Source organism: Acomys minous (genome assembly GCF_964271855.1).
Source record: "Acomys minous genome assembly, chromosome: 16".
In the NCBI taxonomy this organism is placed as follows: Eukaryota; Metazoa; Chordata; class Mammalia; order Rodentia; family Muridae; genus Acomys; species Acomys minous.
Window position 1 is genome coordinate 13,537,749 of NC_140498.1, and position 28,000 is coordinate 13,565,748.

The window sequence follows — 28,000 nt, forward strand, 5'->3', positions numbered from 1 at the left end:
GCGCAGGCGCAGAAAGAGAGGAAAAAAAAAAAAACGGAGGTCGGAGGGCGCGTGCGCAAAACGACGTGCGACTTGCGGCCTCTGACGGTGTGAGACTGCGCAGCTTTCGTCCGCGCCTGAGCCTTTACGACCGCAGCTGGTGTCTGGAGTATTCTGAGTCGCGGCTCCGGGAAAGACGAAATATAGAGCCAGCCCCGCGGGCGTGGCCCCTCTGACCAAGTCTCCAGTCAAGACGCACATTGAAACTATTGGTTGGAGGTGATGGTGCAGTGCACAAGGGGTGTCCTGACCCCTTGATTGCCGCTAGCTACCTGGACCCCCTCATTCACAGAACATCTACTCACGGAACCCCTTCTGGGTGCCCGTTAGCTGGGTATGGGGAAGGCACCACCAAACTAAGACGTGATGAGGTCAGTTCACGTTGAATGAGCACGACTTCCCAGGACCTGACGGAGCGTTGCTATGGCAACCAGATGGCCTAGGCCGCGCTTCACCAGAACCCTAGTTCATAGCACTAGGGGCGAGTCAGAGAGCGGGCTGACAGGGGTCGGGGAGACAAAGAGAACTCTCCGCCCACTGTCCTCGGGGAACAGGGTCATGCTTGCTGGGATGCACCGTCACCTCGTCACCAGAGCAGCTCCCATTTCCCTGGGAGGAAGTGAGGAGCACTTAGGCTCCAGCCTCCATCCCTGATGCTTCCTCTCCAAGGCCCTGTAGGTAGGTAAGCTTACAATAGGTGTCTGTCCCCTTCTGACAAACCATTTCCCAGTCACTTTACCCTTTTCATTTTAAACTTTTTTTTTCCCCCCGAGACAGGGTTTCTCTGTGTTGTAGCCTTGGCTGTCCTGGACTCGCTTTATAGACCAGGCTGGCCTTGAAGTCACAGTGATCCACCTGCCTCTCCCTCCTGAGTGCTGGGATTAAAGGCGTGCGCCATCGTGCCCTGCTCATTTTAAACTTTTATTCCTTAAGCGATTCCAAAATAGGACTTCCTGGCTAATTAACTATTCTCGAGAGAAGTGAAAAAACAAAAAACCCACAGCCAGCTTCTGGGATAGAAATTGCAAGGGCAGTTTCTGAACCCCCAGCCTTTGCTTCTTTTCCTTCCCAGATCTGTAAATAGACACACGCTTGACTGTGTCTCAAGATTACGATGAGAATGAAACCTTAGAGCAATAACCACCACCATGAAGAAAGAGACCTGAGCAGTTAGTAACTGTATCTGCCTTGAATTCTCTCTGCAACAGTGTTAATGGTTTGCAGCTCGGCTGGCCTCTTAAGGTATTCAGGTTTTTTTGACTAGCTAGACACTGTTATGCCCAGGTCAGGAGACACCCGCAAAGACCACCAAGGAGCCACTTCTGATGCAAACACATGAGGGTCTTTATTCCAAGCTCAAGCTGGGGCTCTCACCTATCACCTACACAGTGGCTAGGGAACGAGAGCATCAGACTCAGATAAGGCAGGGTTTTTATCACAGCCACAGCAGGCTGGGGAAATTCCACTGGGGAGTGTTAATCACTGGCTAGACTTAGGTAGGACTAGTGTGAGTCTTGTCTTCTGATTGGCCGCTAAATGTAGCCTTAGCCACAACTGGTCACAATATTATCAAAAAGTACACCTGGGCCTTTGCCACATCTGGACTTTAGGCCGTCTGGCCTTCAGGCCTTTCCTGTCATTCTCTGATAGGCTGTTGCTAGGGGTCGTTACTAGGGAATACCTGATCAGACCATCCTGTGGTTTTCTTTAAAACTGAAGTTCCTTTTCTTGGGAAACAGACTCTCAGCCTTATGCTGTGTTAGTAAAAACTGAAGCCTTTCATGGAGTCTGCTAGCCTTGTCAGACTCTTCATTGCTCCCTTTCTCAGGAACCTAGGGCCCAATCATGGGTTCAGGGAGGTAAGTTCAATTGCACTGTTAGTGATGGGTTGGTATTGTGACCTGAGGACCATCAACTATACAGTGTTAATTCTTTCTCAGACGAAGGAAATTAGCCTTTTGAGAATGCAAGGACCAAAAGTTAGTAGAAGGAGCAATATCAATAAAGGGCCTAGCAGGGTAGAAACTAGGTGGTGAACCATGGGGATGACTCGAGCCAAGACTTGAACCATCCTTGGCCGTGTTCTCTTTCGAGATTACACTTAGCTAGACTCTCTACTCCTTTGGCTAGAGACTCTTTTACCACTCCCAGAGTCATTTGTGTAAAAGCAACATTCTGCCCTTAAAGCTGCACAAAGGCCTCCCGACTGGAGGTAAAGGAAGTCTAGTCCTCTTTTGTTGTACAGTACCACCTCAGCCGAAGAAGTCAAGGATTCCTGTAGGTGTGCAACTGATTGTTCTAGGTTTTGAATGTCTGTGTCTATGGCCTGTCTCAGGTCATGATAGTTTCTGTTCTGGATGGCGAGGGCTGAGGTCCCTGTGCCAGCTCCCAGTAGCCCCAGGCCTAATAGCATTGTGAAGGTGATGCCATTATGGGTTCTCTCTTTATTCAGGGAGACCAGCCTCTTAGATGATTTTTGAACCTCCTTATTTATGGGGTATGTGATTGTGATTGGGGCACTAGTTGTACTAAGATGCAAAAATCTTTGGAATTGTTTAGTAGGGTGCCATGAACACACAGTCAGGCCGGTAGAGCAGGCCACCATCTGTCACTAGGGGGATCCAGACACTTAGGAGTATTTATTGTCTGAGTATGGTTGCACAAATATTGGTGGGTTGGGGAATCTTTCCTATGCATAGCCCTTGCGCCATCACTGACTAGACAGCCGTGCCAGACCTCCCTGATTCCGTCTACAATCTCAATGAGTGGTACTTTCAGTATAATTCCCATTCACGGCAACACCTTCATAATAGAGGGCTTAGATTATAGCATAGCCAGATGGAGGTAGTTAGATCTGGCATTGAGGAATTTAAGACTTTGTAGATGTTGCCCATCAGCCGCCATAATGGGTCAGATCAGGCTCCACTCCTGGGGCGGTAGGTTTTGAAGGCCATTGGGAGTCCTGGGGTAAGGCAGTGGTCTGGAAGGGGATAGCCAGGACCAGATTCAGAGCTAGAACTGAATTTAGGCCTATCCTGGCTGGGCCGGGGGAAGGCTGGTACTGTAGTCTAAATGAGAATATTAGACCCAGATAGTATACCCCAGGGACATGTAAATGGAGGTCCCAAATTTTCCCACTTCCCATCCAGAGGCCTTTTTTCCCCATGTCTATAAACTGGATAGTTACCCTAGACGAGTTGTCCCTTCTGTCCAGTTTGATGAGATCTTTTTTTTGCTGTTGACCATTTGGCACCCTGAGTGGCCTTTGAGGTCACCACTGAGGCCTCACACCCCTATGAGGCACAGTAATCAGCCTGAGGTCCCCCACACTGATTTGTTCTTTCCCCCAGGGCAGACATAGAAAGTTTCCCATTGGCACCTAGGGTATGAGTCTTTAAGTGTCTGTTGGGTACTTGGCCAAGAATTGTTGCCTAATCGACAAAGATCAAAAGTGAGATCAGGAAATCATGGCGTCCCCTGGCCCAGTACATTGAGCTAGGCATGCCCCATGTCCTGCCTCCGGATTAGTTATTACCCAGGAGCTGTTGAAGGGCTGGTGGGGGTTAGCTGTAATGGTGCATATGGTTAGAGCCATGGCTAGGAGCATTGCAGTCTGAGTTTGAGGGGGTCGGCTGTCTCTGGTGACTGCCCATCTTGGCAGGTAGTCTTCTCTAACTGCAAATGTTTCTGCTGGTCAGACGTGGGTGTAATGTGCCCAGGAGGCAATCCCATCAACCTTGAGAGCTCAGGATCATGACATAAGGTCCTTTCCAGTTGGAGTGTCCCTTGTTGGTATCTGCGGACATACACCCAGTCTCCAGGCTGGTAGCAATGTAGCTCAGGTGGTGGCCCAGTTTCGTATAGCACCTTTTGTTTGGGCCAGATGTCCTTGTGGGCTACCCACAGAGCATGAAGGGAAAAAAGCAGATCATGATTATCAAACTGAGTTAACAATTGAGATTTTAGTTTGGGAATAATGGGAAGGGCACCCCAAACATGATTTCAAAGAGAGTCAGTCCTAGTTTGTATGGTGTATTCCATACCCTGTACAAGGCATAAGGAAGGAGGGTCACCAGTCACCACCAGTCTCCAGGGGTAATTTAGTTAGGATCTCTTTTAGAGTTCTAGTAGCAATGGGACCCCAGAGGCTTCAGAACTTCGCAGAAGTTTCCAACTACAGAAAGAACTAGAGGCATAAGAGTTGGTGAGAAGCCTGGAGAGATGGTTCAGAGGTTGAGAGCACCCTCTGCTCTTCCAAGGTTCCAACTTCAATTCCCAGCAACCGCATGGTGGCTCATGACCATCTGTAAAGAGATCTGGTTCCTTCTTGCTCAGGCAGGCAGAATACTGTATAAATAATAAATAAAATTTTAAAAATACTGTATAAAAAAGAACCGGGCATCATGGCACACGCCTTTAATCCCAGCATTTGGGAGGCAGAGGCAGGCAGATCAATGTGAATTTAAGGCCAGCCTAGTCTACCTAGTCCAGGACAGCCACACAGAGAAGCACTCTCTCAAAAAACAAACAACAAACAAACAAACAAAACAAAAAGAGGCAGTGGAATCACTGTGAGTTCAAGACCAGCCTGGTCTACAAAGCAAGTCCAGGACAGCCAAGGCTACACAGAGAAAGCGTGTCTCGAAAAACCAAAAAAAAAAAAAAAAGAAAAGAAAAGAAAGAAAGAAAGAAAAAAGAAAAAAAAGAGTGCTTGCTGCCCTTCCAGAGGACCAGAGTCCAGAGTTTGATTCCTAGCACTTACATGGAGTACTCCCAACTGCCTGTAACTTCAGGGAATCCAATAGCCTCTTCTGGGATCCAGGGCACTGCAGTCATGTTACACACACACACACACACACACACACACACAAGAAAGGGACAAAGACATACAGAGTTCTAAACATAAAACATCCTGCCATTATAGCACAAACCTTAAACCCCAGCTCTTGGGAAACAGCCAGCCTGATCTACATAGCAAGTTCCAGACCGGCTAAGGCTACAAGAAATGAATGGGCCACAGCTCCCATGCACTGACACTGCAGATGCAAGGAAGTGGCCCAGGTTCAAACCTGCAATAAAGACTTCCTTGCGATTGCATTTGGACTGGGTTCTTGGGTGGTCTGTCCGGGGAGTCTCGCAAAGTTTGGGCACAACAGATGTAAACAGCCTGTGCAGAGGCTGAGGTGGGCGGAGTGTCATGCTGGTTCTCTCGTCTCCTCACTTGTGACATAGGACTCCTAAAGAACACAGAGCTTGAAACAGAATGTTAAGCCTGTCTTCTCCTGGAGGCCTTGTAGGGTTTGGGGTGGACCTGACAGCCTGTAAAACAGACATTCTTTCACACAGAACTCCCAGGAACCTTGAATTTGAAAGAAAATCTGGAAAATTTGATCACTGATAAATCTTAATATGACGCTGTCTCCAGTCCGCCCATCCTCACCCTGTTCCTCTGTCTGACTCTTAGATTTCTATTTTTTGTTTGTTTGTTTTGGTTTGGTTTTTTTGGTTTTTCAAGACAGGGTTTCTCTGTGTGGCCTTGGCTGTCCTGGACTCGCTTTGAAGACCAGGCTGGCCTCGAACTCACAGCGATCCACCTGCCTCTGCCTCCCATGTGCTGAGATTAAAGGTGTGTGCCACCACGCCCGGCTGACACTTAGATTTTTGTTTATTCTTTTTTTTTTTTTTTTTTTGAGATAGGCTTTCTCTGTGGAGCCCTGGCTGTCCTAGACTCACTTTGTAGAACATGCTTGCCTCGAACTCACAGAGATTTGCCTGCCTCTGTCTCCTCAACACTGGGATTACGAGTGTGCGCCGCCAAACCCGGCTTAATATTTAGGTTCTTAAAGTGTAATTTATCTAAATTGGGTTTGTTTGGCTTGTTCATTTAAGCAAGTCAGCACAGCTTTCCTCAAACCAAAGCTGAAAAGTACTAAATTTGGAAAAATCATAGTACAAGCCAAGTTCTCTTTAAGAGAGAATCAACTCATCATAATAGCAAAAGCCTCTCTTTTGGTTTTTGGCTGTTCATTTGTTTTTTGAGACAGGGCTTCTTTGTGTAACCCTGACTGTCCTGGAACTTACTCTGTAGACCAGGCTGGCCTGGAACTCACAGTGATCTACTTGCCTCTGCTTCCCAAATGCTGAGAATAAAGGCATGTGCCACCACGGCTGCCACCACCACCCTGTTAGAAACTTTTTTTGTGTGTCTCCTTTTCTCTTTGCAGAATGTGTCCTTGATCTTAAACACAGTTCAGTCTTTGGAGTACTGTGTCCTCTAGAAAAGTCACATAATATTATTTTGAAAGATAGAAACAAGAAATGTCTTTCTTTTCTTTAAATTTAAAGGGTCTTGTATTTTCCAGTCTGGCCTCAAACCTAATCTATGGGTGATGCTGATCTTGAAAGTCTTTTTTTTTAAATGTGTGTTTAGACATGTGTATGTGAGTGTGAATAAGGGCAATCTAAGGATGCTATCTCATCTTCCACTTACCCGACACAGGGTCTGTCTCATCACTCACCACTCCATGCATACTCCAGGCTCATGAGCCTCTGAAGTACTCACTGTCCATGCCTCTGGGGTTATGGGTGTGTGCTGTTGTGCCTGGCTTTCACCTGGATTCTAAAGATTTGAATTCAGGTCATCACATTTGAGCAGCAAGCACTTTGCCCACTGGGCCATCTTCCCAACCTGAGCCTCTGCCTCCTAACTGCTGAGATTACAGACATTAGCCACCACACCCAGTTTACACAATCCCAGGAATGGAAAACTAGGCTTCGAGAACTCATCTGCTGAGCTGCATCTCCAGCCCTGATGCGCAACATTGCTCAGACAAACTGATGCCCATGTTAGAGAAACATGTTCTTTGCTAGTGTAACACACACTGATGCACTGTTCGTGGCCAGCAGGCTCATCTCCTCGTACCCTTCAGTTTGAGGCACTCACTCTCATGATGGCATTCTGTACTTTGTACATATGATGAGCACCAAATTCAAGTTCTGCCACCAAATTTGTGGAACTTGAGTCAAGCCTGAGTCTTTCTGTGGCCTCCTAGTTGATCTCTGATCCACATGATCTCCATGAGAAGAATCAAATGGTGTGCAGTGGCCTACAGAGACAGTTGATAACAGTAGGACATCAGGACACTCTGGAGGAGAGGGAGACCTGAACACTTTAAAGAGGGGACAGTGGCCAGTGCCAGAAAGACCACTGTAAGGATGGACATCTTTAGGGAGACTTCATTACATTTTATTGTTTGTTTGTTTATTGGTTTTTTGAGACAGGCTTTTTCTGTATAGCCTTGGCTGTCCTGGAACTTGCTTTGCAGACCAGGCTGGCCTCAAACTCAGAGAGATTTGTCTGCCTCTGCCTCCCAGCTGCTGGGATTGAAGACCTGCGCCACCATGCTCAGTTGCAGTCAGTGCTTTTAACTGCTGAGCCATCTTTCCAACTTCCCAACTCTGTTTCTTAAAGTCTTTGGGCAGGAATCCAATTGATTAATAGGCCCACTTGGATTAACTCTTGAGGGGACAAGAATATTTGTCCCTTTACAGGAAGCTGCTGCTTAGATGATAATGTTAGGATCTTTCTCTGTTATCTAGCCAACTGTGTGTGTGTGTGTGTGTGTGTGTGTGTGTGTGTGTGTGTGTGTGCGTGCGTGCGTGCATACATGTGTGCAGGATAGTGAGTGTGGTGGTAAGAGGAACAGGAATTGTTTCTCTCCGTTCAGCTTGCTTTGAGGCAAGGTCTCTCTTTTCTTTCTGTCATTAAACTTCCTGCCGTGGTGCACGCCTTTAAATCCAGCACTCAGGAGGCAGAAGCAGGTGGATCGCTGTGAGTTTGAGGTCAGCCTGGTCTACAAAGCAAGTCCAGGACAGCCAAAGCTAACACAGAGAGACCCTGTCTCGAAAAACCAAAAATAAAAAATAAATATAAATAAACTTTCTGCTGAGTCTCCCAGCTTGGCCTCCCATCTTATAAGTGCTAAGATTAAAGACTAGAGCCATTGCACTGGCTTTTTGTTTTCATGTGGGTTCAGGATCAAACCAGGTCTGGTCCTGCTTAGCAAATGCTTTTACCCACTGAGCTATTTCCTGGCCTAGTGTCAGGAGCCTTTAGGCAGTTTCAAAAGCTTCATCTCCATGCAGGACCAGAGGTCAGTGCAGTTCTGCTGTTTCAACTACTGCTTTCACAGATTGCTGCTTCTGAGGGTGAAATCCACCCTGCAGACTTCTTGATGCTGTTCCCTAACTAGCTACCACACAGGTACAGCAGAACAAGACCAGCCTAAGGTAACTGCCAGCTCTTAGGTTAGAGAGACCTCAAAAGGTAGAGAAAGGGGGCTGGAGAGATGACTCCACAGTTAAGGCCACTAGCTGCTCTTCCAGAGACAGTAAGTATCCATTACCCTCATCAGGTGGCTCGCAACTTCCAGCCTCTAATGCCACACACACACACACACACACACACACACACACACACACACACATTGAATTTTGAGACAGTGTTCCCCTACATAGCCCTGGCTGGCTTGGAACTTGATATTCATACTCCTCTGTCTCTTGAGTGCTGCAAGTAAAGGGGTGCATTGCCATGCTCAGCCCAGTTTTTTAATTGTGTGTGTGTGTGTGTGTGTGTGTGTGTGTGTGTGTGTGTGTGTGTGTTTGGAAATGAATCTTTGTGTAGTCTGCGCTGTCCTGGAACTCAAGAGATCCTCTTGCCTCTGTCTACTAAGTGCTGGGATTATAGATATAGGTCACTACTGCCCTACTTTAAAAAAAAAAAAGTAAAAGTAGAGAAAACTTTAGCCTTGAGGAGAAAGGGAGAAAGGAAACATCTTTTTAAAAAAGATTTATTATTATGTATACAGTGCTCTGCCTGCATGTACACCTGCATGCCAGAAGAGGGCATCAGATCACATAGATGGTTGTGAGCTACCATGTGGTTGCTGGGAATTAACTCAGGACCTCTGGAAAATCAGTCAGTGCCCTTAACCTCTGGGCCATCTCCTCCAGCCCAGGATACAGCATATCTTTTTGTTTTGTTTTGTTTTTCGAGACAAGATTTCTCTGTGTAATAGCCTGGCTGTCCTGCACTTGCTTTGTAGACCAGGCTAGCCTCAACAGGAAATATATCTTAAAAAGAGATGTTGCTGGTGGCACATCCCTTTAATCCTGACACTCAGGAAACAGAGGCAAGAGGGTCTCTGAGTTTCAGGCTCGACAGAGCTTCACAGTTAGACCCCATCTCAAAAAAATTCTGGGTTTTTTTGGTTGCTTTGGTTGTTTTGGTTTGGTTTTTCAAGACACGGTTTCTCTGTGCAGCTTTGGCTGTCCTGGAAAGCCAAGTGTGATGGCACACACCTTTAATCCCAGCACTCAGGAGGCAGAAGCAGGTGGATCTCTGTTGAGTTCGTGACCAGGATGCCAAGGCTACACAGAGAAACCCTGTCTCAAAAAAACAAACAAACAAACAAAAACCAAGATTATGTTAGAGAACCAAAATCTCAAGAAGTGCAGTGGAGGTCTGTGGGTAGTGCACAGACTCACACACGTAACACACATAAAACACATTATAAAAAGAAGTGCAGTGGAGGTCTGTGGGTAGTGTACAGACTCACACACGTAACACACATAAAACACATTATAAAAAGAAGTGCAGTGGAAGCCTGAGTGCAGCGCACAGGCTATACATGTAGGAAAACACCTGTGCATATAAAATAAATTTAAAAATAAAAGAAGTCCCTGTCTCAAAAAACCAAAAAAATAAAAAAAATAAAAAATAAAAAATAAAAGAAGTGCAATGGAATCTTGATTTAATTCCAAGTTTCATTTTATCCAAAGGAAACAGGAGGGTAAACATGGGATTGACCAAGGATTGACGGGACAACTCAGTAGGTAAAAACATTTTCTACAAAAGCATAGGGGCAGGGCTGGAGAGAGGGCTAGGAGCTGGAGAGATGGCTCAATGGTTAAGAGCACCGACTATCTTCCAGAGGACCCGGGTTCAATTCCCAGCACCCACATGATGGCTCTCAACTGTCTGTAATTCCAGTTCCAGAGGACCTGACGCCCTCAGAGACATACATGCAGGCAAAACAGTGCACATAAAATAAATAAATAAATCATTTAAAAAGAAAAAAGCATAGGGACCTGACCACCCATCCCCAGAACTCATGGAAAAGCAGGCACAGTGCTATGCTTGTAATCCCAGCACTCCTAGCATGAGGTGGGAGGCAGAGACAAGATGGATGCTGCCACCGAGGTGAACAGACTGTCTCAAACAAGGTGGAAGGGGAAGAGCACACCAAGGTTGCCCTCTGACCTCACACATGCACCCACACTCAAAGACACACAAAAATATACATTAAAAAAGAAAACTGGAAAAAGCTGGCCATGGTAGCGCACACCTTTAATTTCAGCACCCGGGAGGCAGAGGCAGGTGGATCACTGTGAGTTCAAGGTCATCCTGGTCTACAAAGTGAGTCCAGGACAACCAAGGCCTCACAGAGAAAAACAAAAACAAAGCAAAAAACCCACAAACAAAACAAAACAAAGCAGAACAGGGCCTCTGGCACTCTAGGCGAGCACTCTACCAACTCAGCTACAGCTGCCACCCTTTAAATCTTGACTGAAAAACATACCTGTGAGGTGACTAAACTTCAGCTTCCGCTGTGTACACTAAACTCCAGTCTGGGCCAGTTGACATGGCACACACACAGAATCCCAGTTCTTGGAAGGCTTAAGCCAGAGAATTGTAAGCTTGAGGCAAGCCATCTGGGAAGAAATAGTTCCCCGTGAGCTTCGGAATCCAAGGCTTCTGTCTAGCTCGGGAGTTTCTTAGCTCAGGTCCACTAGTTTTGTAAGTCATTTACGTATTAATTCATCATCGTTTTTTAAATTCTTTGTGGGTCTTTGTTTTTATGTGGGTGTAGTCGTACACAGATATAGGAGGGCTCAGAAGGAGAGAGCATTGGGTCCCAAGAGCTGGAGTTCCAGGCCCCTGTGAGCTGCCAACAAGCTCTGAGCAGCAGCCATGTCTTCACCCAGCTTTTACTTTACTATGTGTGCAGGCTGGCATGGGATTCACTACGCACACCAGGCTGCCCTCGACCCTGACCCTCAGCCCCTCAAGCACATCCTCAGACTTCTAGCTTGGCTCTTCTGAAGTTGGTTTTGGGCTGTATGGGCTTAAGTGCCTGACCTGAAAGTTTTCCTTCAGCTCCACACCTCTAGGGTTTGCCACAACCCCGGAACAGTGCGTTCTTCATGAAAGCTGCTGCAAGATTAAAGGCCACTGAAAGTCTCACAGGCTCTTGGTGAAGACAGTAGTGCTGACCTGGTAGGGAGGCGCTGAGAGAAGACTTTGCCTTGTTCCCTGTGTGGCTCTAGAAGCTTAAAGGACAAACCCTTCAAAAATACCCTCAGCCTCCTTCCCAAGTGAGACAGCCATCCTGACCACGGTAGTTTACCTCAAATTGCCTAACAGCCAGAGAAAACTATGAGCCAGAGCTATGCTGTCAGCAACGAATCTGCAGACATACAGATACCAAACACCTCCACCACCCCACCTCACCACCACCCCGCACCACCAACTTGAAGTTGTTTGCTTGACATTTGGACATTTGGCTCCTTGTCAGAAGACAGTCAATAGGTTCTAAAGTAACTGGGTGTGGCCGCACACTCCCGTAATCCTAGCATTCTGGGAGGCAGAGGAGGATCTCAGTGAATCTGAGGCCAGCCTGGTCTACAAAGTAGGTCTAGGATAGCCAGGGCTACATAGAGAAACCCTGTCTGGAAAAACAAAACAAGCAAACAAACGACAGAACAACGTTGCACAATCTCTTTATAAGCCGGTTTGTTAACTTCAGTCCTGGAGTGTTCACTGAAGAGGGTTGCAGAGGCTTCCTTCGGGTATAGATAATGACTCTGCCAGGCCCTACTATACCTGATCTTCACCCCTGCCTGACACCTTCAGAGAAGACCTTCTCAAGGGCAGGGGATAAGCAGCTCGTAACAGCAGCCTACCTCACACCAAGCATCCTGAGCACCATCTTCTGTCGTGAGCTGCCCCACCCCCACCCCTACCCCCAGCATATACTGGGATCCAGCTGCCCTGGGGTTTTTGCCTATTGTCTGGTCATTCTCAGTGGGAATGGTGGGCACCTGAGTGTCAGTTGCCTCCAACACCAACTGACGGGCATGCTCTCCTTTCTCCAGTCTCAGCAGAGTGCCGCGGGCCAAAGGGAAGCTGCTTCCCTGAAGTGATAGCTGCCCAGCACCCATCAAAGGAAGCCAAGCATAACCTGTAAAACGCTCCAGCTAAGGTGGATCACTGTGAGTTCGAGGCCAGCCTGGTCTACAAAGCAAGTCCAGGACAGCTAAGGCTACATAGAGAAACCCAGTCTCAGGAACAAAACAAAACAAAACAAACAAACAAACAAAAACTCCAGCTAAATGTTAAGAGAAAGGGGGAAATCCATGACCCAGTGGCACAAAGTCTTGTTAGAAGTTGGACCCTGGTCCCAGCTCTCCACTTTCCACCCTAACTAAGGAGGTGACTGGTCTCTCTGTCTAGACTCCTTCCCCTTTCCCACCTTAGCCTAGGAGACCTGAAATCCCTGCAGCAGCTGCGTATGGCCCCAGGCAACAGGGTGGTCTCTGAGTTGATGGTGAGTTGGTCACACACACACACACACACACACACACACACACACACACACACACACGTATATGTTTGAGTGTTGAGTCCACAGCTGAAGTTAGGTGTTTTCACCAATTACTTTTCACCTTATTATATGTAGCCTGGTTGCCTCCCAAAGTTGTAATTAAAATTAAAGGCATGCCTCACCGTCCCAGACTATCCGCCTTAATCTTGGAGATAGGATCTCTCACTGAACCTACATTTTCAGATTTAACTAGACTGGCTGGCTGTCCAGTGACCCTCAGGCATCCTTCCATCTCTAGTGCCCCAGAAGTGGATGACAACTGTGAACTAGCACACCTGGACCCAAATTAAGTTTCCTACTTTGAACTCCTTGTCTTCCTGACTCCTGAGAGCCGGGATCACAAGTGTCTATGCATCACCTCACCTGTTGTTGGGGATGGAACCCAGAACTTCCTGAGTGCCACACAGCCACTCCAGGTGCTGAGCCACATCCTCAGCCCTGTGTTAGGTTTTCACAGCAGCTGTCCTAACCAGTGTGAGGTGGCAGGCTCATTGTCCTTATGGTTAATGAAGCCGAGTATCTTTCCATGGACTCATTAAAGCTCCGTCATAAAACAAAAGGATACATAGTAACAAGGCCAAAGGCAAAGCAAGGCAGGCACCAGACCCTGAGGACCTTTCATCATGCTGTGCCTCCCGCAGAACTGGGGCTCCAAGCCAACTGTTGGTAAGCACTTATGTACACTTCTAACTGAGTAGAGTAGAAGCACCAAGTGTAGTAAAGATAAAGGGCAGGGCTGCAGAGATGGCTTAGCCAATAAGAGTGCTCGCTCTTTCAGAGGACCCAGTTCAGGTCCCAGAACCCACATTCGGTGTCCCACAAAGACCTGTAGCCCCACCTTCACCTTCTCTGATGTCCTCTTCTGGCCTCTGTGGGGACCTGTGCTCATGGGCAACATCCACAGCACACATAAAATACTTTGAGGTTTAAATGTATGATTGTTTAGTCTACATGTGTGTATATGTCCCACGTCTATGTCTGGTGCCTAAGGAGGCTAGGAGATAGTACCAGATCCCATGGACCTGGAGTTACAGAGGGTTCTGAACTATCACGGGGGTGTTGGGAACTGAACCTGGGTCCTCTGCAAGAGCAACCAATGCTCTCAACTGATGAACCATCTCTCCAGCCCCTCAAATTAGTTTTTTTGGTTTGTTTTTGTTTGTTTGTTTGTTTGTTTTGAGACAGGGTTTCTCTGTGTTACCATGGCTGTACTGGACTCACTTTGTAGACCAGGCTGGCCTAAAACTCACAGCCATCTGCCTACCTCTGCCTCCTGAGTGCTGGGGTTAAAGGCGTGTGCCCGGTCTCAAATCAGTTTTGTATGAAGCTCTGCCTTCAAAGTTGGAAGACCTCACATGCTTGTCTCTGCCCCTTTTATCACTCTTCCTTTTTGGCCATTTCTTAGCTATTTACTGCAGTATAAATTTTAGGATCAGTTTGTCTAGTGTCAGCCTTGACTTCCTCCACTGTCCCCTCTTCAGCTGCATGTGACAGTGACCACAAAAACCTGTATTTTATCTTCCAGATGACAGGAGGCATGGAAAACCCAAGATACCATGAGAAGTCCAGCTGGGTAAGCAGCTGCCCGCCGCCCCCACTAGTCAAGGGGACGGGGTCAGCAGTCTCCTGTCCCTTATCGTTCTTTTCTAAGATTTATTATTTATGCAGTGGCCTGCATGTACACTTTCACGCCAGAAGAGGGCACCAGATCCCACTATAGCTGCTTGGGAGCCGCCATATGGTTGCTGGGAATTGAACTCAGGACCTCTGGAAGAGCAGTCAGTGCTCTTAACCTCTGAGCCAGCTCTCCAGCCCCACTTGTTGTTCTTTGAGACTAGGTCTCTCTTCATAGCTCTGGCTGGCATAAAACTCACATATGTAGACCAGGCTGACCTTGAACACACAGCGATCTGTTCTATCTGCCTCTGCCTCTTGAGTGCTAGAATTAAAGGCTGTCCTGATTCTGTTGTGTCTCTTATCCACCCCCAAGGTTTTAGGGGTGGTTGTTCCAAGGTGATATTCTCATTTTAATAACTGGGCAGAGATTTATAAGTACACAAGGACTTGGTTATGTGTGTGTGGTGGGGGGCTATGTGAGTAGAAAGGCCACCGCTGCCCTACATTGATCTCTGCTCTCTGCTGCTCCAGCTTTTAGCTTCAGAAAAACTGCTATAGCGATGCCAGAGCTGCCGGGCACTGAGGGATGAAGGGGCATCCTTTGACCCAGCTCAGCTGTGTACTGTTATGTCCCAGCACTCCAAGGACACCTTTGTACTTTATCTGGCCTGCTGAAGAGATTACAAAACCCAGCTAAAAGAATCCAATCCTGTAAATGAAATCCAGCCTTTCTTTTTATTTTTTTGTAATTTTTTTTTTCAAGACAGGGTTTCTCTGTGTAGTCCTGGCTGTCCTGAAACTCAATCCGTAGACCAGGCTGTCCTTGAATGCACAGAGATCCATCTGCCTCTGCTTTCTGAATGCTAGGATTAAAGGTGTGCACCACCACCGCCTGCCCTATTTTTTTTTTGTAATTTTAAAAATTATTTATTCTATGTGTATGAGTAGTTGTCTGCATGCGCCATGCACCATATATTTGCCTGGTGCCTATAGAGGTCAAAAAGAAGGCATCAGGTCCCCTTGAATGGAGGTTATGGATGCTTGTGAGCCACCATGTGGGTCCTAGGAATTGAACCTGGGTCCTCTGCAAGAGTAACAAGTGCTCTTAACTATTGAGCCTCTTATTTATTTGTACTTGTTTGCTTATTTAATTTTGACACAAAGTCTCACTATGTAGTCTGGGCTGGCCTTGAACTCACAGAGATCCACTTGCCTCTGCCTCCTAAATCCTGGGATTAAAGGTATGTGTCACCTTTTCGTTGACTAATTCACTTTATTGACTCCAGAAGGTTTTTTTGGGTTTTTTAGATTTATTATTTTTTTTTAAAGATACATTCTTCCTGAATGCCAGAAGAGAGCACTAGATCTCACTGTAGATGGTTATGAGCCACCATGTGATTACTGGGAATTGAACTCAGGACCTTTGGAAGAGCAGTGTTCTTAACCTCTGAACCGTCTCTCCAGTTCTTGACTCCAAAAGTTTGAGAATCCATCAATTGTGGCCCATGCCTTTAATCCCAGCCTGTGCTGGACTACAGGAGTGCGCCGCCACCCCCTACCCCCCGCCCCCGACTCACAGCATGTACTTGTAATCCCAGCTCCAGGACGCAAACACAGTGGGGGAGCTATGGAGGTTATCCAGCCAACATGGCCTCATCAGTGAGCTTCAGGTCCCAGTTAGAGACCATCTCAAAAGACAAAGTGGAGCTGGGCGGCGGTGGCGCATGCCTTTAATCCCAGCACTTGGGAGGCAGAGGCAGGCAGACTGCTGTGAGTTCAAGGTCAGCCTGGTTTACAAATCCAGGACAGCTAAGGCTACACAGAGAAACTCTGTCTCCAAAAAAAAAAAAAAAAAAAAAAAAAAAAAAAAAAAAGCCATAGTGGACAGCTCCTGAAGAACAGCACCAAAGGCTGACATTTGGCACATGCGTGCATACACAAAACACACACACACACACACATTCTCATTGGTTTGAGGAAATCTTGTCAGAGGGCAGATAAAGAGTTAGAAGAATAGGAAATGGGAGACGAGAGAGAGAGAGGCTTTCCTGAGTCCAGCACCCTGACGGACGTGTGTACCTTCACTGGCCATGAAAAGGACCTTTTTTCTTTTGATGCTGAGTAGAGTGGACAGGGCTGAGGGCTGACTTGAAGATTCAGGTTTCTGGGAATGGACCAGCAGAACCCACACACCCTCAGGTTACCAGCCTGATAGAAGGTAGTGCCTCTCGGGCCTGCGCCATCAAATGCCTGCCATAGTCATTAACTGGAGTGAGCCCAGGTGCCAACTGGAGGGGGTGGGGGGTTGCTATTTGGTCTTGCTGCCTTCTATGGCTTCTATTTAGAGAATGTTTGTTGTGGTTAATTTATCACTATGGCTTAATAATGTTTATTACCAGGCCTATAATTATTATTAGGGCAGTATTTCCTAACCCACTAGCAATAAGTCAAGACACTGACACCTGTTATATTTTAAAATAGCCTTAGTTAACTTGGGGCAGGGCAGATATTAATTGCACAAACTACTTCCCATAAATTTGCTTCTAATGATTTCTGTCAAGCCACCTCCCATCTATAAACCCAAAACAAGCTAATTATCATCATTTGGGCGAAGTCTCCATCCACGCCGGCCATGTGCTTCTCCTCCACCTGACATGTGGCACAGTCTTCTTCTTCCTTTTTAAAAAATTTATTACTATTGTTATTAGTTAGTTAGTTAGTTAGTTTTTAGTTTTTTAGGACACGGTTCTCCCTGTTATATTACCAGCCCTGGTTGTAGACTGGGTTGGCCTTGAACTCACAGGTGTGATGGCCTTTTATTTGGCAAACCTCTTAGGCAAGGTACAAGGTGGGGGATGGGGATGGCAAGCAGTAATTAGCACCAAAATACATCAGACCAACCTTCAACAAATGTTTTTGTAGAATGTGTAAAAACCACCAACCACGATAGTCACCCGACTCTCTTTGAGACACTTTCAGGTAGCCCAGGCTGACTTTGAGCCCCTGATCTTCCTGCCTCCACCTCTCAAGACCTGGGATTACAGTTCTGTACCCCCCACCATACCTAACTGTAACTGTGATGATTAAGAAGGGGACTGACTACAGGACACACTGAGTGCTGAAGAGGACACACTGGGTGCTGAAGAACCCTTTGCCATGAGGTCTGATGACACACACAGCTGGGAAAAGCCTTTCCTATCCAGATCTGGGTAGCAATGACCCTCAACAGGTTTGCTGGAGTTGGGGCAATCCTCCTCCCTCCCCCAGCCTAGACTCCATACACTCAAATACAGCCAAGAACCTTTGGAAGGGAAGGGCCGTCCACAGCTGTAGGATAGGTCAGCAGCTGGCTCCCAGCAGGAACCTGACAGGCCTGACACTCCCAACTCCTGCAGGAGGGACACATCTGGGGCTCCATGAGGAGGACAGCTCTCATCCTGGGCTCTGGGCTGCTCTTGCTTGGGGCCTTCTGGAACTCGGTCACATGGTGAGTGTGCTCCCTTCAGACCTCAGTGGGGAGAGGCACAGCAAGAAAGGGCTGGCTTCCCAGCCTTCACCCAGAAACTTGAATGGTTTTCCTTCCAAGGCATCTTCAAACATTTTGGGATGCTTCTGGCCACTTTTGGCAGACCCAGTGGGAGAAACTGCTGTCTACATTTGAAGGCAACGAGTGGATCCTGTTCCTTATAGGTGAGATTCCTGACAGAGGGCTGTGTGTGGGGCTCCACATTTGTCCTTTTCCTACACTAATCATCATCATCATCACCATTTTTGTTGTTGCTGCTGCTGGTATTAATTATTATTATTATTATTATTATTATTATTATTATTATTATTACTAGTAGTAGTAGTAGATGATTGACTCCATGTGCATGTGAAGGGGGCATGAGCTCGCCATAGCATGCATGTGGAGGTCAGAGGACACCTTGCTGAAGTGGGTCCTCTTCTTCCAGAATGTGGGCCTGGGGGTTGAACTCAGGCTGTCAAGCTTGGCTGCAAGGGCCTTCACCTGCTGCTCTATCTTATGGGCTCAATCTGCTCTTCTGTTGTTGTGGTGGTTTTGAGGTTTTTTGCTTTTTTGGTTTTTTGCTTTCAGACAAGGTCTCTTTACGTAGCCTTGGCTGTCCTGGTCTCACGCTGTAGACTAGGCTGGCCTTGGAGTCATATTGACCCACCTTCCTCTGCCTCCGGGATTGCTATGATTAAAGGTGTGTACCACCACTGCCCAATCTGCCATTTTGTTTCTGTTTTTTGTTTGTTTTGTTTTTTGAGACAGGGTTTCTCTGTGTAGCCTTGGCTGTCCTGGACCCACTTTGTAGACCAGGCTGGCCTCTCACTCACAGGGATCTGCCTGCCTCTGCCTCCTGGGTACTTGGAACCATCTTGCCAATATGGAGCAAGGCCTTAATAGCTCATGTGCCAGGGCTGTTCTGTCACCTGAAAGACTCTTCATTTCCTGCTAACAGACATTTAGCTGCTCTGAATGTTTCCTTGGAGTCAAAGGTACTATTCATTTACTTTGTGTGTGTACGTGTGCCTGAGTGTAAGTCCATGTGCCATGTTCGTGCAGGAGCTGGGAGCTCAGGACAGGGTGTTGGCTACCATGTGGGGACTGATAATCAAATCCCAGTTTTTTCCTTTTCCTTTTTTGGTTTTTCAAGACAGGGTCTCTCTCTGTAGCCATGGCAATCCTGGAATCACTTGGCAGACCAGGCTGGCCTCAAACTCACATCAATTCACCCACCTCTGCCTCCCAGGTGCTGGGATTAAAGCCATGTACCTTTTCCACCTCAGAGTCTATCCAACTGTGCGGCAGAATGGCTCCAACAGTGGTCCTCCCACACTGCCCAAGTCCTTCCTGTGTCCTGCCTCCCACAGACACTGTTTGATGTGGCAGGAAAAGACTAGAGGAAGAAGACAGAGACAGAGGTCAGGGAAACGGTGTCCTTGTTCCCCAGGGTCTCCAATCTAGAAGGAGGCCACAGTGCCATAACATAACACTGCGGTGTCCCTTGGATGACTGCTATAGGTAGGAGATTAAAGACATGAGAAGTGCGATGTGAAACAAAACACCAGCTGAAGTGTGTCTTGGTCAGGGTTTTCTTTTTAATATTTATCTATTATCGTGTTGTGATGTGGGCGGGGACAGGCATATGCCACACTATGTGGATGGATCAGCAGACAACCCTGAAGTTACTGCTCTTTACACTTTGACAATGTTCGTGGGGTGGCACTCAGGTCACCAAGCTTACCCACTAAGCCATCCTTATATGTGGGCTCTATTTTCTTCTTTTTAAAAAGAGTTATAGCCGGGCATGGTGATGCATGCCTATAATCCAAGCACTCGGGAGGCAGAGGCAGGTGGATCGCTGTGAGTTCGAGGCCAGCCTGGTCTACAAAGTGGGTCCAGGACAGCCAAGGCTACACAGAGAAACCCTGTCTCAAAAAACAAAAAATAAAAAGTTATGTATGTATATATGTATGTATGTATTATGTATACAGTATTCTGTCTGCATGTACACCTGTAGGCCAGAAGACGGCACCAGATCTCACTATAGATGGCTGTGAGCCACCATATGGTTGCTGGGAATTGAACTCAGGACCTCTGCATGAGCATGCAGTGCTCTGAACCTCTTAGCCATCTCTCCAGCCCTATTTTTCTTCTTCTAGGCATAGGCTTTCATGTATCCCAGGAGGTCCAAGAAGGAGTTATGTGACTGAGGATGACCATTGAACTTCTGAGACTCCTGACTTGGATCAGCATTTTCTGAAATATTTTGTGGAGCATCAGTACTGGGGAGTAATAGACCAGGTGGTCAGATCCTCATCCTAATAGGAAGACTTGTGAGGGGACCAGAAGTGTCATCAGTATGTGTGCTGAGAGTATACAGCAGCCACACCTGTTATCCCAGGAGGTGGCTGAGGCAAGGGGATTGCTGTGAGTTTGGGGTCTGTCTGGACTATACGGGGGTTTCAAACCAGGCTGTCTCAAAACAAAACACTAAAAAACAACAAAACTCACACCCAAAACCTCAGCTGTGCTTTAATCCCACCTTTAATCCCAGCATTTCAGTGGCAGAGGCAGAGAGGCAGTGGGCAATCTATTGTGAGTTCACAGCATAGCCAAGTAAGACTATACAGTGAGACTCTGTCTCAAATACACACATACACACACACACACACAAACACTGTAGAGGGGAGAGGGAGACAGACAGAGGCTAGGACAGGAACAGGCAGGGGACAGATCCTTGCACTTGTTCATTCACTTCCTGGTGAGCCACTGTGTCCCTGGGATGCTCTAAGTTGCTCTGCTCTCTGGCTCAGGTGCTGTCCTCGTACCTGGGCTGTGCTTCTGGGTTTTCAATGGCCTTCTGCTGCTGGTGGACACAACAGGGAAGCCCTCCTCCATCTCCCGCTACCGCATCCAACTTGGCAAGAATGAACCGGTAAGTGGCATTGCAGCTCTTCCTGCTGTGAATGCAGGGACCAAAGTCAGGCAAGCCAAATCTTACCCATGAAGTGACCTGAATCCAGAAGGTACTGGGTATACTTGGTTCATACAGTGCTTGTTTAGCTTGAAAGAAGCCCTGGGTGCCATTACTAAGGCACATGTGGGGCTGCACAGTTATAATCCAAGTACTCAGGAAATGGAAACAGGAAGATTAGAAGTTCAAGGGCATCCTTGACTACACAGCAAGTTAGAAGGTAGCTTAGGCTACAGGAGATCCTGTCAGTGAGATGGTTCAGCAAGTAAGGGCATGGCCACCAAGCCTGAAGACCTGAGTCTGGTCCCTGGACCCCACACAGGGGAAGAAGAGAACCAACACCATTTACTCTGACTCCACCCCAGATGCACACCAGGGCACAAGGCACCTACACACACACACACACACACACACACACACACACACACACACACACCCCTCAACAATTAAAAAATAATGTAAGAGAGAAATAGATAGGCCACTCAGCCAGTAGCCTGTCTAGACCAGAGTGCTGGTTAGGTGATTCCCACCCCAGGCTGTCCTGTGACACGGTGTTCAACATATCAGGAGGAGAAAGGACTGCCTCAGCCTGTCACAGAGATGGCTGCAGCCAGTTTTTGTTACTTGGGGTTTTTTTGTTTTTGTTTTTGTTTTTGTTTTTGTTTTTTTGCTTTTGCTTTTTGGAGACAGGGTCTCTCTGTGTAGCCTAGGCTGTCCTGGACTCATGGGTTTGAACTCACAGAGATCAGCCTGTCTCTGCTTTTCATGTGCTGAAACTAAAGGAGAGCTTCCTTAGGCTGACCTTGGTGGTGCAGAGGCAGAGGCAGGTAGATCCTTGTGAGTTCGAAGTGAGCGTGGTCTGGTCTACAAGGGGAATCCAGGACAGCTAGGGCTGTTATGCAGAGAAACCCTGTCTCAAAAAGTAAAAAAAAAAGAAAGGGGGGTGGGGTGGGGGGGAGACGGCTAGAGAGATGGCTCAGAGTTTCAGAGCACTGACAACAGCTCTTCCCGAGGTCCTGAGATCTCTTCTCAAGAACCACACGTTGGCTCACAACCATCTATGATGTGATTTAATGCCCCTTTCTGGCATGCAGGCAGAGAACTGTATACAAAATAAATAAATAAGCCTTTAAAACAAACAAACAAGCCCAGCGTGTGTAGAGCACACCTCTATAATCCCAGCACTTGGTAGGCAGAGGCAGGTGGATTGCTGTTAGTTCGAGGCCAGCCTGGTCTACAAAGCAAGGCCAGGACAGCCAAGGCTACACAGAGAAACCCTGTCTCAAAAAAGTTAAAAAAAAAAAAAAGCCTCCTTAATCACCCCATGTAGCTGCTAAGCAGCCCTGCTTGCCCACTGTAGGGGATGAACCACCACCCTGTAGCCTGCACCTGCCTTTCTTGTGCTCTGAAAACCTGCAGAGACAACCTTCCGTTAACCCTCAGGGCAGAGGCTGGTTTTTAAAGGAGCCGAACCACCGCCCCACGCAAACCCTGTCCTGACAACCAGCACTAGCCTGCCCAGTGACTATATGAGTCATCTCTGCTCTCAAGACACTCTAGTGTGCCTAGCCTGGCACCAAAGGCATGATGGGAAAAGAGAGTCCTGATGAAGGCTCCTTAAAAGGTCCTCTACTGAGATGACAGCTACCAGAATTGGATTTCCTCCAGCCCACCCTGGAGGAACAGATTGGAGGCCTTTGTGTCACTATTTGGCCTGTAAGGTCTTGCTGTTTCTGAAACAGCTACCGTTAACGTAATGCTTTCTTCTTCATGACTAAGCACTGCTGTAAATATCATGATCCCTGGGAAGGACATGGGACAGGCTAGAACACCCCCTGCCCCCTTTTTTTGAGCAGGACATAGAATAGGATAGAACTTTTGTTTGTTTGTTTTTGAAGACAGGGTTTCTCTATGTAGCCTTGACTATCTTGGACATGCTTTATAGACCAGGCTGGCCTCAAACTCACAGTGATCTGCCTGCTTCTTCCTCCTGAGTGCTGGGATTAAAGGACTGTACCACCAAGTCCAGCTTTAGAACCTCTTCTTGCACCCTAAGCAGTGTACCATGTAGCCAAGGCTGGCCTCCTGCTTCCTAGGTAGTGAGGAAGACCTTGAACTTCTGGTCTTCCTACCTCCACCTCCTCCTCCTCCTCTTCTTCTTCTTCTTCTTCTTCTTCTTCTTCTTCTTGGTTTTTCAAGACAGGTTCTCTCTGTTAACCTTGGCTGTCCTGGATTCACTTTGTAGACCAGGCTGGCCTTGAACTCACAGTGATCCGCCTCCCTTTGCCTCACAAGTGCTGGGATTAACGGCATGCACCACCACGCCGGGCTCCATTTTCAGATTGATCCATTAAAATACTCTATAAACTGATTGAAGAAAGGGCTGAGAGGTTAAGATCACTGCCTACTCTTCCAGAGGTCCGGAGTTAATTACTAGGCAACCACATGGTGGCTCAGAACCATCTATAATGTGATCTGGTGCCCAAATGTACATGCAGGCAGAACACTATATACGTATTAATAAAATAAATCTAAAGAAAGTAAGCTAGAAATATTCCACAAACTATAACTTTCTCCTGACGTGTTTCAAGTTTGAGACATTGGAGGGCTACTGTTTCCAGTCTCTTCCCCATTAGGCTGCTTCCTCCTTCCTGTTCCTGTAGACCACACCACTGCCCTAATTCTCAGGCCATGTCTTCCCAGCAGGTACCCAGTAGCCATGAGGGCACTGGGTGGAGGCTGCCAGCTCTAAGGTTCACAATCCAAAGCTTCCATCCTCATCTGCTCAGCCTCACTGGATTGGCCCCAAGCTGAGGGAGCTGAAGGAGGTTGGGGGCCTGGCCCTGCCGCTTCCATCCATGCAGATGCACTGTTCTCTTTGTAAGGCTACAGAAGGCCAGCCTGCTCTCAGTCACACAGACTCTTCTGGAATCCTTCATCAAGATGGTTGAGTGACCATCGCAGCTTATTTCTTCCTGTATTTAACTGGGATTTGCTTCTTTGTCCCTGTAGAGGACAGGGTGTTGTGTGAACCAGAACTTAGCAGTGACAGGCTCTAGGCTACAGAGCCTATTCTCTGGGGGATGGTGCAGGGCGTGGGGACGGGACACTGCCATGTCAGGACAGGACTGTACTGTTCACCATTGGCCAGCCCCAAACCGGGGAGACCTCCTTCACTCCGAGAAGCCCACCCTGAGCAGGTGAGGTAGAGACCTACTTCTCATGTCCCTCTCCCTGTTCCTTCTGTGTCCTGGCAGGTAGACCCCATGAAGCTGCGTCAGGCTATCCCCTCCGTTATTTTCAACCAGACCATGATCTCTCTGCCCATGCTGGCCATCTCCTACCCTTTCTTGAAGTGGAGGGGAGACCCCTGCTCCCCAGAACTGCCCACCTTCCACTGGTTCCTCATGGAGATGGCCCTTGTCACCCTTGTGGAGGAAATCTTGTTCTACTACTCACACCGGTGAGCTCCTTCCTTGCATGTTTATGGCCTCCTCCTGGGACAACTCCCTGGTCACAAGAGGCCACTGAGCTGTGGTCTCTATTCTCAGGCCCTACCAACAAGCACCAGAGACACAACTGATTCTCCAACTTGACATGACGCCCAGGGAAGAAGTGGTTTCCCTATTCGCATGGGAGAGTGGGTCAGCCCCCTTCTAGCTCCTGTTATTCCTTTCTGGGTCTCAGTTTACTTCTCTGCTGGGGTTGGAGGCAACGGAACCCAGATTTATCATCCGCAGACTACAGATGCCTGTTCCTCAGATGGGGACCACGTTCCCACCTTGACTTTCTGATGATCTGCTTGGGATGGAGGGAAGTGGGCGTTGGCAGTTACCATCTATGAATTATCTTTCCAGGCTCCTTCACCACCCCACGTTGTATAAGAAAATACACAAGAAACATCATGAGTGGACAGCACCCATTGGTGTGATCTCAATGTATGCCCACCCTATAGAACACGTGGTAAGTAACAGCCCCTTAAGTACAGAAGCTGAGGCTGCTGGTTGCCTGCTCTGCTTTCTCCTCACAACCAACTCTGCCAGGTCTTGGCTGTAGCAGGTCCCTAGTGTACATCATCTTATTCTTTCCAACAATCTTTTACAAACTGACTCTGCTGCAGAGGAAGCTGAAGCTAAGTCAGTGTGTCCCAAATACAGCCATGAAGGGCAGAGTGAACACCCAGCTGGGTCCCTCCATCTCCTGAATCATCCTTTCCTTTGCAGGCTTCCAACATGTTGCCAATTATGGTGGGTCCTCTGGCAATGGGCTCTCATTTGTCGTCCATCACTGTGTGGCTTTCCCTATCTGTCATCGTCAGTGTTACCATCCACTGTGGGTACCACTTGCCCTTCCTGCCTTCTCCTGAGTTCCATGACTACCACCATCTCAAGTAAGCCAACTGCACCCTTGCTCAAGTGCTTCATGGGGCAGTGGTGCCTTCATCTGACTGTGGGAACCAGCTGGGAAAGATACTGAGTAGACAGAGCCACTTTGATCTCCTTTTTGTCTGACACCATGTTCTTCCTGCAGCTGGAAATTTTAATTTGGGTTCTAGGACTGCTGAATCTCGTGACCCTCAAATCATCTCCTCAGATCCATGTGCAGAAAAAGCCCACACACTGTGGGCTATATTCTTTGTTTTGTGACAACTTTTCTCTATGTGGCCCTGGCTGTCCTGGAAATTATATAGACCAGGCTGGCCTCAAACTCTAAACTGCTGGGATTGAGACTCAACAACATAACTTACCTCACCCCAGGCTATTCCTTGGTCATCAGACACATCAGAACAGTTATTCATGGGTCCCCTCCAAACATACCAGTCAAAGTACCTGTGGAGCATGTCACAAGGATCTGCCTCCTAATGTCTTCCAAGATGTTCCGATGCAGGGCGCCCCTCAGCCTACCTGGACAAGCCTTGGTCTGCATGAAGTTCTAACTTCTGCACTCCAGAACACAGTATGATGGAGTAGGTAGGACCCAGAGATGGTTCAGCAGTGTGAAAAGGGGATTGCTACAGCTGGGCATGCTAGCAGGCCTTTAATTCCAGGACTCAGTGTGAGGTTAGCCTGGTCTACAGTGAAGAGAGTTCCAGGCCAGCCTGGTCTACACAGTGAGAGCTCAGCAGCCACATGGTAGAGTTACATAGGAGAGAGGAGGGCTGGGAGACGCACAACTTCCCACCAGTGTTAGCTAGGCAATACTTTTTCCCCCCTTCAGGTTCAATCAGTGCTATGGGTTCCTGGGGTTGCTGGACCACCTACACGGGACTGACGTCATGTTTTAGAAGAGCAAGGCCTACGAGAGATCGTCATCCTGCTGGGCTTCACCCCACTCTCAGAGAGCATTCCCGACCCTCCAAAGAAGATAGAGAGTCTCCTTGGAACATCTGGGCTGTTCCCTCAGAAGTAAGATGTGGTGACTGCCTGGGGCCAGGCCACCCTCAGCAGCTGGCCTCCTTTGACCACCATACTCTAAGGGCTCACCCATTAGGGTGGAGGGAAGGCAGGCTTCCTGCCAGGACAAAGCCGTGATAGCGTCAGGGCTTCCCCCAAACCACTTCCCATGTCACTTAGAACTAGGAACTCACTTAGGGAAAAGCAACTAGCTATTTTTCTGGAGCACAGGCAGGGGAGAAAAGTCACAGAGAGCCTGGGAGAATCCCCGAGTCCTCTCTTCCAATCCCCACACAGCTCCCCTGTGGCCTCGGTGGGATAGAGAATGTGGTGGCAGTGGGACTGGAGGATTTCTGGCTCCAAAAACTTTTCTCACACCTAAAGCCAGGGAACCTGAGGTAATCACAGGTCAGAGGTGTGGACATGCTAGATGTAGTCCCTGCTTTCCTCCAAGAAACCCTGGGTTACTTTTGCCCTCCACAACACAAGTCCCTCAGAAGGAGCTAGGACAGCCCACAGGAGCTTCTCAATTGACAGGCTCACCAGCTCCTGTGCCTTAGCCTGAGTGCACACTAGGGCTGAGCTCCAGGGGCTGCCCATGTTGAGGGGGACTCAGGTCAGTTGCTCTCTAAACCCAAACCATCGTCTTCTCCCTGCGACAATGAGCCCCGGGAAGCATGGAGTAAGAGCAGGCAGGCCCTTCTTCCTTCACATGGGAAATCAGTGGCAAACAGGCCCAGGAACACCGAGGCCGTAGGCTACCGCAGGAAAGTTTTACCAGGACACCACTGTGGTAGTACATGGTTAGTACCCTGACATCCTAAGGCCTTGGCACCTAGGTTGGCTCTGGAAGGCTGCCACAGTCACCATTTGCTAAGTTCTATCACAACTGTGCTGATTGTACACTTTCAGTTCCAGGTTAGTGAGGGCAACCATACTATAGCTCAAGTGAAATAGCACAGTCCTGTAGTCCAGCTGCTCATGGTGTAGGCCCAGCCGAGACCCAGCCTAGACAACAGCAAAACCTCCAAGTGTGCACAACCAGCTCTCCAAAACCAACTACAGGGCAGGATTCATCCTATAACACTGAGGCCCACAGAAGACTGGCCCACTGGAAACAGACCATCCTGCAGTCCGTGCCTCCTCTGACCTTGTGCCCTTAGATTCCTTCAAGCACCAACCCACTTCCCCACCCCCACCACCATCACTGCAGGCCAGCCATTCCTTCCTCCCATGAGAATCTGGAGAAATGAAAGTGGCAGGGACAGGGAGTCAGAAAAATAGACTCTGTGAGGGACTGTCACCAAACAAGGCTTGTCTCCAGAGGCCAAACATCAGGAAGACCTTAATGTCTCCACAAAAACATTGCAAAGAAGCATACAAATAAACTCTCCATCTAACACAGCAGATTGTGTTGTCGTGCCTTCGACCTCACCCCTGACAGCACAACACTAGGGATCGAAGGCCACACAACTGAGGAGCCAGCAGACAAGCCACTCCTAATGAATGTCACTGACGTGGGTCCAGCTCACCTGGTCACCTACAGAATATAGGCCACTGGTGGCAGTGATCACCCACCCATCTGACAGTAAGAAACTCTAGTCAGGTCTTAGAGGACAGTCAACAGTGCACAGGGATTGCTCATAGGTACCCTGGGCAATGGAAACCCAACTCCACCCTTTCCCCAGCTTCCCAGGATGCAGGGCCAAGAGGGTCCAGGCTGCCCAGCACTGGATGCGCT

General features: G+C 48.1%; 1 protein-coding gene across 1 annotated transcript; it reads left to right on the forward strand.

Moving 5' to 3' along the window:
* The first annotated feature begins 14 nt into the window (after positions 1-14).
* On the forward strand, positions 15-27,515 carry LOC311585693 (fatty acid hydroxylase domain-containing protein 2-like). Its single transcript, XM_084761179.1, has 9 exons — positions 15-721; positions 14,290-14,337; positions 17,777-17,868; positions 17,968-18,071; positions 20,706-20,827; positions 24,124-24,329; positions 24,724-24,829; positions 25,090-25,256; positions 26,084-27,515. The coding sequence occupies exons 2-9, from the start codon at positions 14,290-14,292 to the stop codon at positions 26,148-26,150; spliced, it is 912 nt and encodes a 303-aa protein (XP_084617305.1). The 5' UTR covers positions 15-721; the 3' UTR covers positions 26,151-27,515.
* Positions 27,516-28,000: the final 485 nt, after the last annotated feature.